The following is a 16,602-nucleotide window of genomic DNA, read 5'->3' as shown; positions in this document are numbered from 1 at the left end:
ATCAGCCCCGGGGCCAACGGCTGCTGGAGAGGAGGCAGCCACCGCTCGAGGATGTGCCGGGTGGTCCTTTCCTCCTCCTCTTCCTCCTCCGCTCCGAGCCTCGTCTCCATATAAAAGCGGCGCCGCCCCTCCCGCTCTCACTCCCTACTCCTCTCCGCCTCCCGCTCCAGGAGAGGGCGGAGGGGGAGGCGGTGCACAGCGCCAGGAGGAGGGAGGACGCAGGGGGCGGAGCGGCGACAGCACCTTCCGAGATAATCCTTTCTCCTGCGGCAGAGGAGAGGAGCAGCCGGAGCGGGGCACCTCGCCGAGGCTTAGCGGGGCCGGCAGGATGGCGACCGTGGTGGTGGAAGCCGCGGAGCCTGAGCTGTCCGGCAGCATCGCCAACCCGGCGGCGTCCACCTCGCCCAGCCTGTCGCATCGCTTCCTCGACAGCAAGTTCTACCTGCTGGTGGTTGTCGGCGAGATAGTGACCGAGGAACACCTGCGACGCGCCATAGGCAACATTGAGCTCGGTAAGAGGCCCCGCGCCCCCGCGGGATGAGCTCGGGGAGACGCACAAGCGCGACCCCACCCAGGGGCGCAGCGGCCACCCTCTCCTTCAGGCGCGCCCCGCACCCACCTATCCCCGCCACTTCCCGCACACGGCCCCGGACTGTTTTGTGAGCTCATTTCGGAGAATAATGCGAATTGGATTTGAGACCCGGCGGGAGTCTCCTAACCTTGAGGGGTCCGTCACCAGGCTGGGTCTGCAGATCCGAGCTAGCCACCGCCTCTCCCGCTAAATGAAATGCAGGTGTCAGAGGAGCAGAGGCCACAATCCTGCCGCTGTCGCAGGAAGCAAGGGCTGGGTGGGCGGGGGCGGGGGGGGGGGTTATGCAGCCACTCTTTTCAACCCCTCTCTCACCCCACAAAATGATGGACACCCCCATCCCCGCCAGACCCGAGGTGGAAGCACCATGTGCCAGGGCCCCGGGTGGGAATCATCCTCAGCACAGCTACCTCCGACCCCTGAGAAACGCCTTTTTCTGGCTTACAACCTTCCGATCTTTTCTTTCCTTGGAATGACTAGGCTAGTCCTATAGCCACGCCCGTACCCCCCCCCCCCGCCCCCGCCTCCCCCGGGACGCAGATGGAGAGCCGCTTGCACTTCATTCCCTGACGGCGCCCGCCTAGTTACCGCCCCTGGGACCCTGGTTACAGCTTTGAGAAAGGACAATGGGACCCCAAGTTGTGGGGTGGGGCTTCTTATTTTAAAAGTCTCAACCTCCAGAGTGATGGCTTGGGGGGGGGGGGAGGGGGGGGGGTTGGCGGGCAGGGCCAGCGCCTCTCCCGGTGCGCGCACTGGGAGCGCGCCCTGCAGAGACCGAATAGCGGTTCGCCAGGGCCCCCAGGCGGGGCCGGGAGGGTCCCACGGGCGTAGCCTCGGGCACGCGGACCGATCCACCCCTCAGCCCCACCAGGGCTGCCGCAGTGCTTCCACCTGCCTCCGCACTGCGGCGCCCCCTTCGGGCTCAGCCCGCCTGGGCCTCGGGCTCGGGGGTGCTGCGTGCCCCCACCTCTCCCCGAGCCCAGCTTTGTTGTGCTCCAAGTCCCCGGTTGGCAGCCCTGGTCTCTGCCTTTCCCTGCATCCCCGGCGTCCCACACTTCCCCTCGCCCCTGACTGAGGTCGCCGGGTCCCCCCCGCAGCCCCAGCCCCAGCCCCAGCCCGCGCTCTTTTCTCTTGGGGTTCTGCTGGAGCTTTTCTGCCAGGAGACACCGGCGGGTGGGCGTGGTGCAGTCCGCAGTGCGGTCTCTACGGCAGCCCGAGGCGGACAAAGGGCGTTCTCGCAGCCCCAGTTCCCCGCCAGCCCCCCTTCCCAAAAGCCGAAAGAAAAACCTTATTTTAGATGAGAAAATAAACGTTTGTCAGTCATTTGCCTCTGCATTTGGCTGTCCCCAGAACAAAAGGCTGCAGGGTGGGGACTGGAGTTGTAGACCTGGTTCTTTTGTTTAACTTTAAGGCACAGATTTTCCCTTTCAGCTAAAAATGAAAAAAGGAAAAAAAAAAAAAAAGAAAGAAAGAAAGAAAGAAAAAAAGAAAAATAAAAGTGAGCAGAATTAAGACTATTTTATTCGGGGGAAAAATCAGGAATAAAAGATTTCAATAGTGATATGCCTTATTAGAACATCTCAATAACCCTTATTTTCAAACTATAAGCTTTTAATTTGATCTGTTCTAATTTAGTGTATTTGCACATTATCTCCTTAGAAAATTTCACAGGTACTGACTTTGGGTGTGGCTCTTTATGAATCAATGACTTTGGCTTTAAAAAAAATGTTTTGTTTTGTGCGTGTATGTGTCAGCACCATTGCCAGGGGATAATAATACATTAAGAGGTGCTTTTCTGTCTATAAAATTTTCATAACCATCCGATGTGGTGCCAGGAGAGAGGTCATCAGCCCCATTTTAGAGATGAGGGCCCAGAAAGGCAGGAAGGATGAGGGGACCGGCTCAAGGTCACACCACTGGTGACAGAAGTGCTACCCCTGCAGCAGCACTGGTTTTCTGGCCTTGTCATTGTGTTAGTGCAGGGCAGGCTAATCTCAGAGGGAGATCAAACAGCAGTTTTCAGAGCTTGCCTTTGTATAGCCGTCCACTTGTGGGCTGCGCCCATGCAGGGAGGTGGTTCAGAAATCATCTTCCCACCATAATTATCTCCCTGCTTTGTTACTCCGCTGATCATCCTTTCAGTATCTCATTCCTCTGCGGGTTCATTCAAGCTGCTTCCGTTTGAGGATAAAATAGACACATTTAAGGACACATGTCCTCTGTTTTACACTACTAGCACTCAGTGATAAAGTTCAGATTTGTCTTCCTGACATTTTCTTTTGATTTTTAAACATTTTTAATGAAGTGGTATTTAGAGAGGAAAAGGCAAGTATCATAGATGAGGAACTCGGTGAATTTTCACAAAAATTTCACAGGAAACACCTGTGTTTCCCAGATCAAGAACCTGACATTACTGGAATCCCAGAAGACCCCTCATGTTCCCTTTCCAATCACCATGCCTTCCTGAGTTCTCATTCCCTAATTTGGTCAGGCTTTGCATGGAACTCCGAAATGGCTGTATTGATCCCATTAAGAATCAACCAAGTGAGGAGCAGAGCCATTTCCTTACACACAGGAGCAGATGCTGCTTTCCTCTGGAGATTGCTCTCCTGAGCCCCGGGGTCTCGGATGCAGCTCAAGCTTCAGGGCCTTCCAGTGCTAAGTGGTCCCGTAGCTTTCCAGGCCGCGTGAGATGACTTAGCAACAGGGCAGGCCAGCTCTGTTTCCCCGGGCCTGACACGCTGCTGCCTCGGCCTTCGGGTCCCAGCTGGGCCTCCTCCAGAGGTCACTCTGATACCACTGCTGTGGCTGCTGGTGCCTGTGGGCCACGCCGCGTGAAGCAAGATGGAGATGCTCCAGGGGCTGCCGCTCTGATTGTGTGCTGCAGGCCGGGAAAGCAGCTCGCTCTGATTGTGTGCTGCAGGCCGGGAAAGCAGCTCAGCATCTGTCACTCTTGCTTCCTGTTTGCCCTCCCACCTGAACTGGTGCGCTGTGGGTTTGGAGACCCTGGTGACTTGGATTTTTGCCATCCGATTATTTATTTTAATTAATTAATTAATTAAGTTTTTCTTTTTGGCCATTCGATTATTGAGGAAGCCTAGGAAATCAATCTGTAGGGAGATGGTGCTAATGCAGTAAATCAACAGGCCTGAAACATCCCAGTGTGGATGCTTAGTAAATGATTTTTGAAACCAAGGAAGAGAGATGATCACTCAACTGTATTCCAGAAGGAAAATGTAAGGTTTGGTCATTTCTTCTCAAGTTTGAAACAATAGTCTTTCCTGAGACTGGTCTAGATTTATTTCATTTGCCATGCGGGACTTTATCCCCAACCATTGTCATTACTACCACCTACAGCTTCTTGGATCCTTTTTTGCCCCCTCTCTAATTGGTCCCCAACATGAACCTAACAGCCATCCATTTTTAGCAGGGCCCCCCTCCTCCCGTTTATTTTAGGACATGGCCTACCTGCATCCATGCCTTGCAAACGGAAGCCTTGTGAGAGGAGTTGCCACTGCTTCATTTTTATTGTTTCGAAGGAATACTGTCAGTTTAATGCTTTCAATTACTATTAAAGAGGGTAACCTTCCTCTGGGTAGCATTGGGAATCAGCAAGATTTGTTCATAAAAAGATACATCTACTGTGTAACATCTACTGCCCTGGATTTTTATCGATTAATTTTTTAAATTTTTCTTTTGTTAATCCTCACCACAGGATATTTTTCCATTGGTTTTTGTAGAGAGAGTGGAAGGGAGGGCGAGAGACAGAGAGAGAGAGAGAAAACATCCATGTGAGAGAGACACATAAATCGGTTGCCTCCCATCTGGGCCCGACCAGGGCCAGGGATCAAGCCTACAACCAAGGTACATGCCCTCGACCGGAATCGAACCCAGGACTCTTCAGTCCGTGGGCCAACACTCTATCCACTGAGCCAAACCGGCAAGGACAGCCCTGAATTTTTAGATGTAACTTTAGCTGAATCCATTGGAACTTTCTGATGTTACCTTATTGAATATTTTCAGTCTAAGATGGCTAATAGAATTAAGAACCCAGGAAAATTTGGGTTTGGTTTTCATTTTATTTCAACAGGAAAAAAAGTCAACACATCGTGGGAATTAAAAGAAATGTTAGAGAGTGTTAAATTTATTATATTCGTCTTTATACTTTTCAAAGTCAAAAGGCAGATGGATTTCTGCTTGCACTGCTTAGTTGGTATTATCTAAGGGTTCTATGATCCATGCTGAAATGTAAGCCATTTCCCAAATTTAAGGTCATTAAATTGATGATTCATTGTTAATCTTCTCCGAAAGCTTACTTTTTAAAATAAGTTACAACTTTCAGGCCAATAAAATAAATTATTATGAATCACTTCTTTTGTTTGTGATATTTACTAATACCATTTATCATCAATATTTTGAAATGATGAGCTCTGTATGTAAGATATTGTTAGCATAGTACATAAAATATATATTATGAACGTCACGTTGTTGGCTTAAAAAAAAGGAAGAAAGTAAATCAAAGGTTAGGTCAAGGAAAAAAATAGGACAACTTTTCTCTGAGAAATAAAACCTTGAGTTTAGCATTTCCTTTGTTTTAATTTTGTTTCTTTAGTTTATGATACCAACATGACTTGATCACTTTTTAGCAGAGTTTTACAAACAGAATCTTCGGGGTATAGGTTACTCACTTAGATACTTGTAGAAAATATTGAAAAGCCAGTTTCTCAGAGGAAGTAACTAAAGCTCATGGAGGAAAATCAACTTGTCAAAGGCCCAAATAACTGTCAGATAGAACGCACGGGCCATTTCAACATGGAATGCATGGTCATGAGCTTCTGCTTTCTTCAGTCTACTGCCTCTTTTAGGAATACAGCGTTTAGCCTTTAAACGGAAGGCGTTTTTTAAAAATTGTTGGTTTCATGAAAGAATCCTGCAGAATGCTTGCATGACTGATAAACTTGGCCAGATTTAACCAGTATAAAGTTAGGGAACCTGGCTCCTCATTGTTCACTTTGACTTCTCTGATGACAGTGACCCCTCCTCCCCCCACCACCCGTACACACACATACATACACATACATACAGCCTTTTCTTCTTTTTCCACCTAAAACTTCACGTGCACTCTCGCCTGCCCTTTGTGCACTACTACCATGTGAGGTCGAAGAGGTGAGAAGGAAAGATCCTTTGTTACCCCCTGATCTCTGTGGCTGGAGAACTGGTGACAGCGTGATGGCACTCCTTCCAGGTTAGGTGGGAGAGTTCTCAGGATGCCTGGCCATAGTTTAAAAAGTGGAGGTTTGTCTCCTCCAAGGGGTGGGATTGTTGTTTTGCCCCCACCTGGGTAAGCCAGTAAGGAGCAGTCTCCATGGAGGGTTGAGAAGCAAAGCCTCAGGGAAGAGCTTGACCTGTTGTTTACTTGGGGGGCGGGGAGGAGGGGAATCATCAGAAAAGGGCCAGGAATTTATACTGGCTTCTCTACAACCCATCAGAGACCAGGATGACCTGCTTTTGATAGCCAGCACTCTACTATTCCCTCTGAATTCAGGGGAGAATGTGGGAAGGGCCAAAGAAGATACATATATTTTTTTTGTCCTATAAGCTTTAGAGGGCCCACTAGTGGCTTCCTCTTAGACAAAGGGGAGATATATAATCTACTAAATGCAGCATGAACCTTCGTTGAGAAATACGATTTCTCTTTACTGACATCATCCATTAAAAGGTACAAAACAATTACAAAGTATTTTATTTCTAAAATTGGTATAGAAAGTGGTATAACTCCAAAAATTTCCTAACTAAAATAACCAATAAATCCATTATAACATTTATTTTATAAGTGGTAGTAGTGATTATGCATTGCTAAGAAATAATCTGGCTAGAAATTGCTCCCTTCAAAAGAGAACCTTAATTTTTTTAGTTTCATTTGGTGCACTAAAGTGGGAAATATTTTTTAGCCGCTGTTTACTAGTGTAATTTAAAAATTGTTAAATGGTGTTTCTATTATTTCATACTTTTTCCATTGCTAAATTATAGACCATATTACCAGGAACTTTATGAAATATAACACAAAGATTTCATTGTGTGTGTCATGACAAGTTAATTGAGGCCAACGGAAAAATGGCAAACAACAATGTAAGAGCAAGTCTACCTCTAACCCTAGATGAAGTCATTCAAATGGTGTAGCACTTTGGACATTACTCAGAACAAAGGCAGAAAAATTGTATGAATTTAATTTCATTACATATGCCTCATTATTAACTTATTGACCCAACTTGACAAGCCAGAAGACAAAGTAGCGCTCCGACCCGAGCACAGAGGATCCAATCAACAATTACTAATTAAGCAGCTCAGACAGGACTCCTCAATTTTTCACACTAGATGAGTAAATAGTGTATGTTTAGATTGAAGTAAAATATTCTAATGAATTCAGACCCCTCAACCTGTCAAGCTTTCTGTGAAACAAAAAGAACCCATTTATCATTTCTGCACTAAAAAGATCCACGATATCTCAACATGCTTTTCTTGTTAAAATTTAAATACTCCATTAGCACAAATGCAAACTGAGACTGATAATGTTTCCAGGGAGACTCATAAAATTCTCCCTTACAACTTAGCCTCTCTTTACGAATGTTAACTCTTTCACACCTGAATTATTCCCAAGGATTACTGTGGAGAAATATCTATCTCCTTATAGTGGACATACATCTATTGGAAAATATTCTTCATAGTTGAAAAAGTGTTTGGTGTATAATCTGAATACATATACATATTATTTTGGGCGCCCTTGACTGGGAATCGAACCCAAGACCCTTTGGTGTGCAGGCCGATGTTCTAACCACTTAGCAACACTGGCTAGGGCTTAAGATATATATATATCTGTGTATATATATATATATATATATATATAGATATATAGATATATATACATATATATATTTAATATATTTTATTGATTTTTTACAGAGAGAGGGATAGAGAGTTAGAAACATCGATCAGCTGCCTCTTACACACCCCCTACTGGGGATGTGCCCGCAACCAAGGTACATGCCCTTGACCGGAACCGAACCTGGGACCCTTGAGTCCGAAGGCCAACGCTCCATCCACTGAGCCAAACCAGTCAGGGCAGGGCTGAAGATATTTTTGATGTATAGTCAACTGAGTTTCCAGAATATTTTGTAATGTGTGTGTATTCTTTCTTATATTTTTATATTTCCCCAAATAACTAGATGGCTCATGGTAGAGCCAGTATATAGTATCCATAATTGTATCTTTTGCCCGGGTCTCCTTTTTTCCTTTCTTTCTTCCTTTCTTCCTTCCTGCCTTCCCACCTATCTAATCTAATCTAATCTAATCTAATCTACCTTGATTCTTTGCAAGATAGGAAGAATGAACAAGAGATAAATGGGAATAAATGCAGATATGCATTTAGGATTTAGAGGTGTATTTAAATAACACACTCCTCTATGTACTTCCAAGTCTGGGCACCTGACTAATGACCAGCAAAAATGATAATTCACTAGCTGTGTTATACCTACTTTCAAGCCCCGCCCTTAGTAGGTATGTAGTAAATGATTGTTGTTCCAGAGATTTGTTCCTGGCAGTGAAGTATGCCCGTGCAAAGGTACAATTATGGACACTATATACTGGCTCTACTGTGAGCCATCTAGTTATCTGGGGAAATATAAGAATATATAAAACACGTACCCACCCCAGAGTTTTGTGGTTCCTCAGTTGCCCCTGGATTGCTCCTCAGATTTCCCTTCTCTGATGTCCTCTGAGCTCCTCTCTGCATCTCCGTTGGGAGGGCAGGAGAGAGGAGGGCAGAGGGGCAGGAAGGAGGAGACTAGGGAGGGAGGGCAACAGCAGTCCTTGCCCGGGTGTCCTCTCTCCCCAGCTTCCAGCCTAGTGAATGGAAGCCTGAACTTCTGTGGGAATAGACAGTGCATGGCCCCCAACTCCGCAGAAAGTTTATGAAATATAAAAAGTGGCCACATTTCTTTGCCTCTGGATAAGAAAATGCAGCACAACTAACAATTGTGAATGAAAGAGCTGCTTGCCAAGCTGATCAGGTAAAGTAAATGCCTGGGAGGACAGACAGGCCAAGCCTTGAAGATTGAGATCTAGCCTTTTTACCCAAGATCACACACACTTTGGATTGATATCCAGGGGTTAACAAACTAAGGTCAAAAGTGGGATGGATAAAGAAAAGAAACTGTACATGCACACAACATGCATAGGCACACTGCCGGAACATTTAAAAAGCAAAGGCCTGGACTCGAATGCCAGCCCCTCTGCTGCTGGCTTTCCCACCCTCATCCTACATTTTCTTGCCACTTACAAGTAGACCATGGGGAAGCCAGATTGTCTGGTGGCCTCTTAATTGCTTCAGAACTCACCAACTTTCTGTCCTTTCTATTCCCTCGCTGGAGGAAAGCCTGTCATTTTCCTAATAACTGTTTTCTTTTACTCTTGCAGAAAAGCTGCATTTACGCTTTATGAGGGACAGAAGTTCAGTCCACATTGCTAGTTAGTCCTCCCTTGCGGCCTGGCGGAGAGACCTCCCCGGCCCTCCCATCTTGTGGGCATCCCATCACCAAGCTCTGCAGAAAAGGAGTTTCCACATCCTCCCTGAAAGCCTGAGACTTGTCACAGTGATGCTCTCCTCACCATTCTGAAATGACTGACTGGAAGTCTGTCAACTGTCTTCCTTTTCCTCCTTAGGAATCCGATCATGGGACACAAACCTGATTGAATGCAACTTAGACCAGGAACTGAAACTTTTTGTATCTCGACACTCTGCAAGATTCTCTCCTGAGGTCCCAGGTGAGACTTGGGTGTACTATTAGTCAACTTAGAATTTGAAAGGATGGGGAAATAGGCCATTGACTGGAAAACTCCGCCTGGGTTATCAAAAAAAAGACTTTCTCTTATTGCTGAAGGATTCTTTGTATTCGTTATTATCTACTAGAGGCCTGGTGCATGAATTCGTGCACAAGTGGGGTCCGGTTAGCCCACCCCGATGAGGGCCCATTGGGCTGGGCCAGTGGGGGGGGAGGGGCCATGGGCAGTTGGCTGGCTGGCCCTGCCCCTGATTGGGGTGTTGGGGGCTGATTGGGGGTAGGGCCAGCTGGGGTAAGGGGCCGCGGGTGGTTGGCAGCCGGTCCCACTCCCAATCGGGGTGTTGGGGGCCGATCGGGGCCCAGATCAGGATGGTTGGCTGCCTCAGTGCACGTCATAGCCACCGGTTGTTCTGGTTGTTCCGATGTTCCAGTCACTGGGCTTTTATATATATAGATTAGGTTAGTCAGAAGCCATATTTTAAGAAAGCCAACTTAAGTTGTCACTGTGTGGGTTATATATTTTGTGTGTTATTAGAGGTTTTTAAAGTTCTGGGGTATTTTATTGTTATTATTATTTTTTGCTATCTCACTGTACTCTGACTTTAAATGTTACTCAAATGAAGCTATGAATATAAACTAGATGCCTCCAGAATCTCACAACTTGACACCCTCCCAAGAAAAAGGAAACATCTGCATTTCAAAATAAAATATACATCATAATTTCATCCTTGCAATATCATACACTTTTCTTAATAGGGGTAAAAGAGTCTGAGGTTGCAATTGCTGTTAAAATAGCCTTTCTTTCAGAGATGAAAAAGAATACTACAGGAAATTAAAGGTAAGGACACAAAAATTTGTCATATGTGAAAATGCTCCCAATAACCAGTCACTGAAAAGGGACCAGGACTGAGGCAGGTCTGCCCTGGCAACAGTCTGGAATGTGTGGGTTCTTGACTTCATGCAGGAAATATTTCACGATACTAGTCCAGTGATTTTGAGGTATGTTTATTAAAGCTGGGGACAGTGAAACAAAGGACAGGCTTAAGATAGAAGGGGCAAGATCATAGCAACAGGAGTGAGCCTAGGCGGAGCTGCATTGGTCCTTTAGAAAGAGGCAGCAGTGAGTCAGCTGGGCGGTGTGGACTCAGGAAACAAGTTATAGAGGCAAAAGGAGGGCCCTTGCAGACAGGTTCCGGGGGTTGCTCAGGATGAGCTGCCGCTGCCTGCTGCTCCCCTGGTTGTAAGTATCCTGGGGACTTGTAGAGCTTAGAAATAAAGCAAAGATACACACCTGAGGAGAGAAGCGGGGGAAGGCAGGTGCATGCCCAAGGGAGAGGCACACACTGGGTCCTTTGCCTTAAGGGTTTTTATCTGTTTTCTAAAGATGGGAATTTTAGGGGAGGATCTCAATAGAATATTCGTCAGCTTTCCAGGTGTGTCCTTTGATATGTCGATGCATCAAAATAAGCATATAGAGGGACCAGGGTCATTCTCTGGTCAGTTTCACCTTCAAAGAATGTCACTGGAAAGGGACTGGGACTGAGGCCATTCTCTCCCAGCTTGGTCTCTAACGTGTAAATTATTTGATCCTAAGTGTCCTTGGTTAGAAAAGATGAGATCTTGGGATTTATTAGCTCGCTGTAAATTGCTCAGCCATCTGTTTAGCTGTCTGTCTCAGTTTCCTCATGCCACTTGCCAAAGGATTTTCCTAGCTTCTTACTCTCTTGCCTCACTCTGACCTCTAGGCCTGAGAATGTAGTTAGACTCACTCATCTTATCTTCCTCTTGAGAACAGTGACCGATATTTCTCTCAGTTGGTTACATTTGGGATTATGAGCAGAATTGCTGGCCCATAAAGACTCCAAACCTGGGATGTTTTTCTCAAAGCTCTGCCACTGATCATTCATAGGTACTATATTACATTTTATTTCTGAATATCACTTAAATTTTATGTAAAATAGAGTAGAGCATACTTTTTCCTGTCTACATGATTTTGTTGTATGCTTGCTAATTTTATTGGCATTGATACAAGATCAGGAATGGGTTCAGCCTCTTTTTGACTGACCACATCATGTTCAATTGGCCTTATCCATACTGAGATTTGAAACCACTTACAGAATGTCAGTGCCTTAATGAATCACATTTGACTGCAGCAGTATACCCATAAGACAGACTCAGTTCTTCTCTTTGAGTTTGATATTAGAATAAAATCCTATATATTCTAGTTAGCAAATGAATTGTGAACCTCAAACATGGACTCAAGTAAATGTGCTAATAAAAACATAGCAAGAATTGGCTCATTAAAAGTTAAATCTGCTGCAAAGCCACGTGCAAAATCAGCTCTTTGTATTGAGAAAAGAGAGAATGATCCTGGAATTATCTGATGGCACATGATTTGCTGAAGTAAAGGTACAGTATGTGTTTCTCTCATTGTTACTGTGTTGTATTTTTGTGACTTGCACATCTCCATAAATGTTAAAATCATCTCACAAAAAGGAAAATAAGGGAAGTACCCTTTTCCAATAAGTATGTTTCAATATGTAAATTCAAGCTTTTATCCTTTCTCTGTAGATTGTTCTGGCTTTCTTACTATCACTGTTTGTAAGACTACTTCTTTTGTTTTGTTTGGGAGAGGGGGTATAAACAAAGCCTGTGATTCCCATTGTGTTCATTCATACTTGGGTTGACTTTATAGAATGACAGCTGTGTATTGCAAAATGCAAGGCTGCAAGAATTGCTAAAGAATTAACTGTTTTTGGCCCAAAGACCTAGCATTACTCTAGTGGACTAGGAAGGTCATGTCTCCCCCAAACCACCACTTTAGCCTAATGTACCATTCTCTCTCCTTTTCCTGTCACCTACAGTAAGGGCTGGTTACCTAGCTAGTTGTATTGGTGCTGTGCTAGGTGCTGTGTCTAGAGATGGCTTATAAAAGACTGGTGATTGCCTCAAATGCACCTAACAGCTCATGTAGGAAAATTAATTTTAATATTATTTTTTCCATGATTGTGTCTTCTGCCTATTAAAATAATTAACACTTTTTGAGAATCCAAAACCTCACAAGCAACATAGCATAATGTACTAGTTTTTTAATGTGGTTTTGAGGTTCATTTTGCCTATTTCTTCAGGATTGCAGGTCTTACTCAAGACCACCCTGAAAGGTTTAGTCATCTTGAATAAATATCCTTGAAGCAGGAACCTGGACTATGATGCTTTCTCTGCATAAGTGGCGGTCGTATAGTATGAATGGTGAGGTTGTAGGTACCCCTCCCCCTGTTCTCCAAGATGTGAGACCTGGGATCTGACCAGCTCTGGCATACTTTGATTCTTGGGATGGTCAGTCATCGAAGGCCATCTTACTTTCCAAAACCTGTTGCAACATTGCCTTCCCTAAAAATCCTTCAATAAACATCTGCTGTGTGCCCAAAGTACATCAGGGCAAAGCAGGTCTCTGCTGAGTTGCCCCGACGTAAAACCATTCCAGGCCACATCTAAGCTGGGCTCAAGCAAGACCAGTCATTGTGAGAGGAAACGGTTAGGCCCTCCTTCACCAACACTCCTCAGGCTTCCACTCCAGTGAGTGTTGAACACTTGAATCTTTTCAAAACAGAGCGACAGTCTTACATTTGCTTATATTTAGGAATTCAAATACTGTCCTAAAAGTTTTATTTACGTATGTAGCATGTTTTTTGTACCTTAATTATGTTGGATGAAAATCATTTTTATAAGTCTTACCACAAGAGTAGAGCTAGTTACCATGCTTCATTCTCCATTCCTATTTGATTCTTTCCCTAATTTAACTTTTATTGTCATCTCCATATAACAATAGAGTAGGATGTCTCCTAGGGATTATAAGAAGTGCTCCATAATTATTGGTGTTAGACAAACATTTCAAAACAACAAACAAACACAAACCATTCCCAGGACAAGGGATACCAGAAGGAAAATTAATTTTAATATTCTTTTTTCCATCACTGTGTCTTCTGCCTACTAAAATAATTAAAAATTTTTGAGAATCCAAATCTTCACCAGCAACATAGCATAATGATTAAGAGTGCAGATTCTGGATCCTAGCTCTGACAATTATTTGCTATAGGATCTCAGACAAGTCGCTTAATCGTTTTATGCCTCAGCTTATAGTACCTCAGAATTTTCATGAGGATCAAATGAATTTATGCATGTAAAGATCTTGAAACAATGCTTGTCACATAGTAAAACAATAAATGTGAGCTAGTGTTAAAATTGTCTCCCTTATTGAATATCTATTTGACTTATATATTTGGTGATTATTATTATCTATGGGAAATACTGGATTTAGATATTGGCTAACTTGCTTTTTGTAATGATATTAAAGCTTGTATTAAAGATGTTTCTCAGAGAAACAATTAACCTTCAGCGTGATCAGAAGGAACATCGCTGCTGATTATGTGTAGGGGGCAGCAACATTCCATGACTGAGTTTAGGAAGGTCCTTTGGATGTGAGAGCAAAAAGGAGGCATAATGCTAAGGTGCTGGCATAGCACACCATAGGGCAGGGTCAAATACCATTTCAAAATGGTCCTGTTGGTGCCCACCGGAGGATGCTGATGTGGGTGAGGGTGCTAGTCTGTTTTCTCAGTGTGGTAATCTATGCATGCGTAGGGGAGGAAAATATGTTCATCTACCTTCATAGGTTCTGTTAGCTGGTCTGTTAGCTAAATTGACATAAGACAGATTAACAGGAGAAAAACAAATTTAACCTCACAAAGTCCCAAGGAAGGGCAAGTTGGGCAGATGAGGGTTTTATGCTCCCCCCACCCCCGGCCCCCCTGAACTAAGTAATGCAATAAAGGCCTGGGGCTTCAAAGAGGAGGAGGGTAATTTATAGGACAATAAGAGCAGATGTTTGGTGATTAGATGTTTGCCCTGCCATACAGGTAGGTCATTCAAGTAAATGTTATCTTTGTTAATAGCTCTTTCTATGAGCCAGACCCCCTAATTAAATTCTCCTTAGGCAGTTCAGGGAAAAGTAAAAGTTTTTCTTGAATCCGTGGGATCTTGCCTTCTGCTCAAGAAAATCCAACGTGCCAAAGTAGCATATTTGGGGGTCACACACTCTGTTCCCTTGCAACTTCTTCCACTCCATTCTACCACACGATTCTTTCTTCTGTTCTCTCCAGTCAGCAAGTGACTGTAAACTTGGCCAGTTTCAGGAAACCAACATTTCTGGCGGTTTATTTTCTTAGGCAACTGGATAAATAGTAAGACCTTGGCATGTTTACATTTTGTCACTGGTTTTATAACTCCGAGATCCCGTTCACACAAACCTTCCTACAATGTGATTGATTTTGTAATGTGAACATGGGTGGTTCTGTTTAAGAACCCAGGCCTTTTCAAAGATAAACACGCCACAGCTGAGCACGGTCAGATTTGTGCTGAGTGACTGCTAAAGCTATCTGGCCTGGAGATTGGTTTCTGATGGAGAATTCAAATCAAGACCCTTGAATTTAAGTCATGCGAATCCTCTACTCCCTTTGACATTAATGAGGCAAGGTTTTATACTATTTGCCAGTAGAATGATAAGGAAATGCTAAAACGCCTGTAGCAAAGATCTAAGACTATTTTCAGTCTCCTTTCTCTGTCTAGACTTGTATGTTTACTCTGTCTTGTACAGAATTATAGCCTAATAGTATGTGCCTAGAATGCATTAGCTGCTCTACGACAGGGAGTAATGAATGTGTTTTCAGCCCGGGTCCCATCCTTGAACAATAAAGCACACAAATGCATGTTCAGTTGCATCCAAGAGGCTGACTTAACCCTCAAGGAGCCTGCGATTTCAGAGGGAACTTGATCCTCATGTTTTCTCTCAGGTGCACACACACAGGTATAGGCACCGGCCCACACGCCAGCACCGCTCAGCTCACTGTTTCTCATTGCTTCGTCATCTAAGGTTATGGAAGGAATCCCAGTATTAGAAGAAAACGACAAATAGAGAGCGTTATCTGTGTTGAAGTAACCAGATCTCTGTTTAGCATCCATTGAGGTCAATGCCGCCCGCCTGGGAAGGAGACTCCCATTTTAATGCAAATCATTCGCCTTTCTTCCACTTGCCCTCTGCCCTCAGCCTCCCCAGCCTGTGGGTTGCAGTTGGTGGAGTAATCAGCAGCCGCTCCTGCCCCAGTGCTCCCATTCATTCATCAGTCTAATGCCTGGTCGCCCCCAACTGAATTCCTTTGAAAGGATGAAAGGGCCAAACTTTCCAAAGAGAAGAGCGAGAATTTACAGTGTGTGCTACACAAGGCATAATTCCTGTGAGTTTTGCACAACTTTGAAACGTGGGGATTCTTTATATACAGAGATCCTCACACACTGATATATTTTTTTCTGATGCAGGTTTGGACAACAAAAAAGAATAACATGGTGTTTCATCGCCACTCAGGTGCCTTCATTCCTTGGGGTTTTTGATGGCTTATTCAGACCACCCTAGAAATACCTACTCATTTCACTTTTTTTTTGGAGTAAAAAGGATGTTTTACCCTACCGAGTGTAATGGCTCTCAAGCTGTTCCTAATGGGCACTGTGGAGCCACTCAACATAGACACGCATAGGCAGGAAGGTGGCAGAAAATTGGCTGCCTGGGCCCAGTAACCATTTGGGGGGGATGTCAGTAATTTGCCATTAAATCCAACTAAGTGCATTACAGAACAGCTTCTAACACTGCCAACCCAGGGCGGCTTTTGTCTTCATTGCAGAATCCAAAGAGAGCCCATGGTTTTTGCTAGTACAGGGTTGTTGTTTTTTTTGTTTGTTGTGTGTGTGTGTGTGTGTGTGTGTGTGTGTGTGTGTGTGTGTTTTATAGTACTCAACTAGAGGCCCAGCGCACGATTAAATCGTGCGGGTAGGGTCCCTAGGCCTAGCCTCCTGCGGTCAGGGCCATCTTCTGCCTGTTCGCCAGTCTCCAGGCCCAACGCTGCCTCTGCCGCTGCTGAGCTGTCAGGCTGTTGGGATCACCAGCTCATCCCCAGCCGCTGCTGCTGCTGCTGCTGGGGCTTGAGGCGCTGACAGAGGCTGCAGGGCGCACCTGCGACCTACCTGCCCCGGCATGAGCGGCCCTAAGCGGGCAGTGCGTACCATCAGCGGCCAGCCCGGCGCACGCGCTTGGAGGTGAAGTTGCTGGCGCCCGCTTTCCCGCAGGCC

General features: G+C 45.0%; 1 protein-coding gene across 1 annotated transcript in view; it reads left to right on the top strand.

The window, feature by feature from the left end:
• Window positions 1-207: 207 nt before the first annotated feature.
• MAP1B (microtubule associated protein 1B) overlaps window positions 208-16,602 on the top strand; it is a 91,706-nt gene continuing 75,311 nt past the window's right edge. The window contains exons 1-2 of the mRNA XM_008161911.3: window positions 208-512; window positions 9,308-9,409. Coding sequence (XP_008160133.2) covers window positions 329-512; window positions 9,308-9,409 — 286 coding nt within the window. The 5' untranslated portion in view covers window positions 208-328. The remainder of the gene's footprint in view (window positions 513-9,307; window positions 9,410-16,602) is intronic.

This window comes from Eptesicus fuscus, chromosome 4 (genome assembly GCF_027574615.1).
Source record: "Eptesicus fuscus isolate TK198812 chromosome 4, DD_ASM_mEF_20220401, whole genome shotgun sequence".
Classification (NCBI taxonomy): domain Eukaryota; kingdom Metazoa; phylum Chordata; class Mammalia; order Chiroptera; family Vespertilionidae; genus Eptesicus; species Eptesicus fuscus.
The sequence above is the reverse complement of the archived record's forward strand: the minus strand, read 5'-3'. Positions and strand labels throughout refer to the sequence as shown.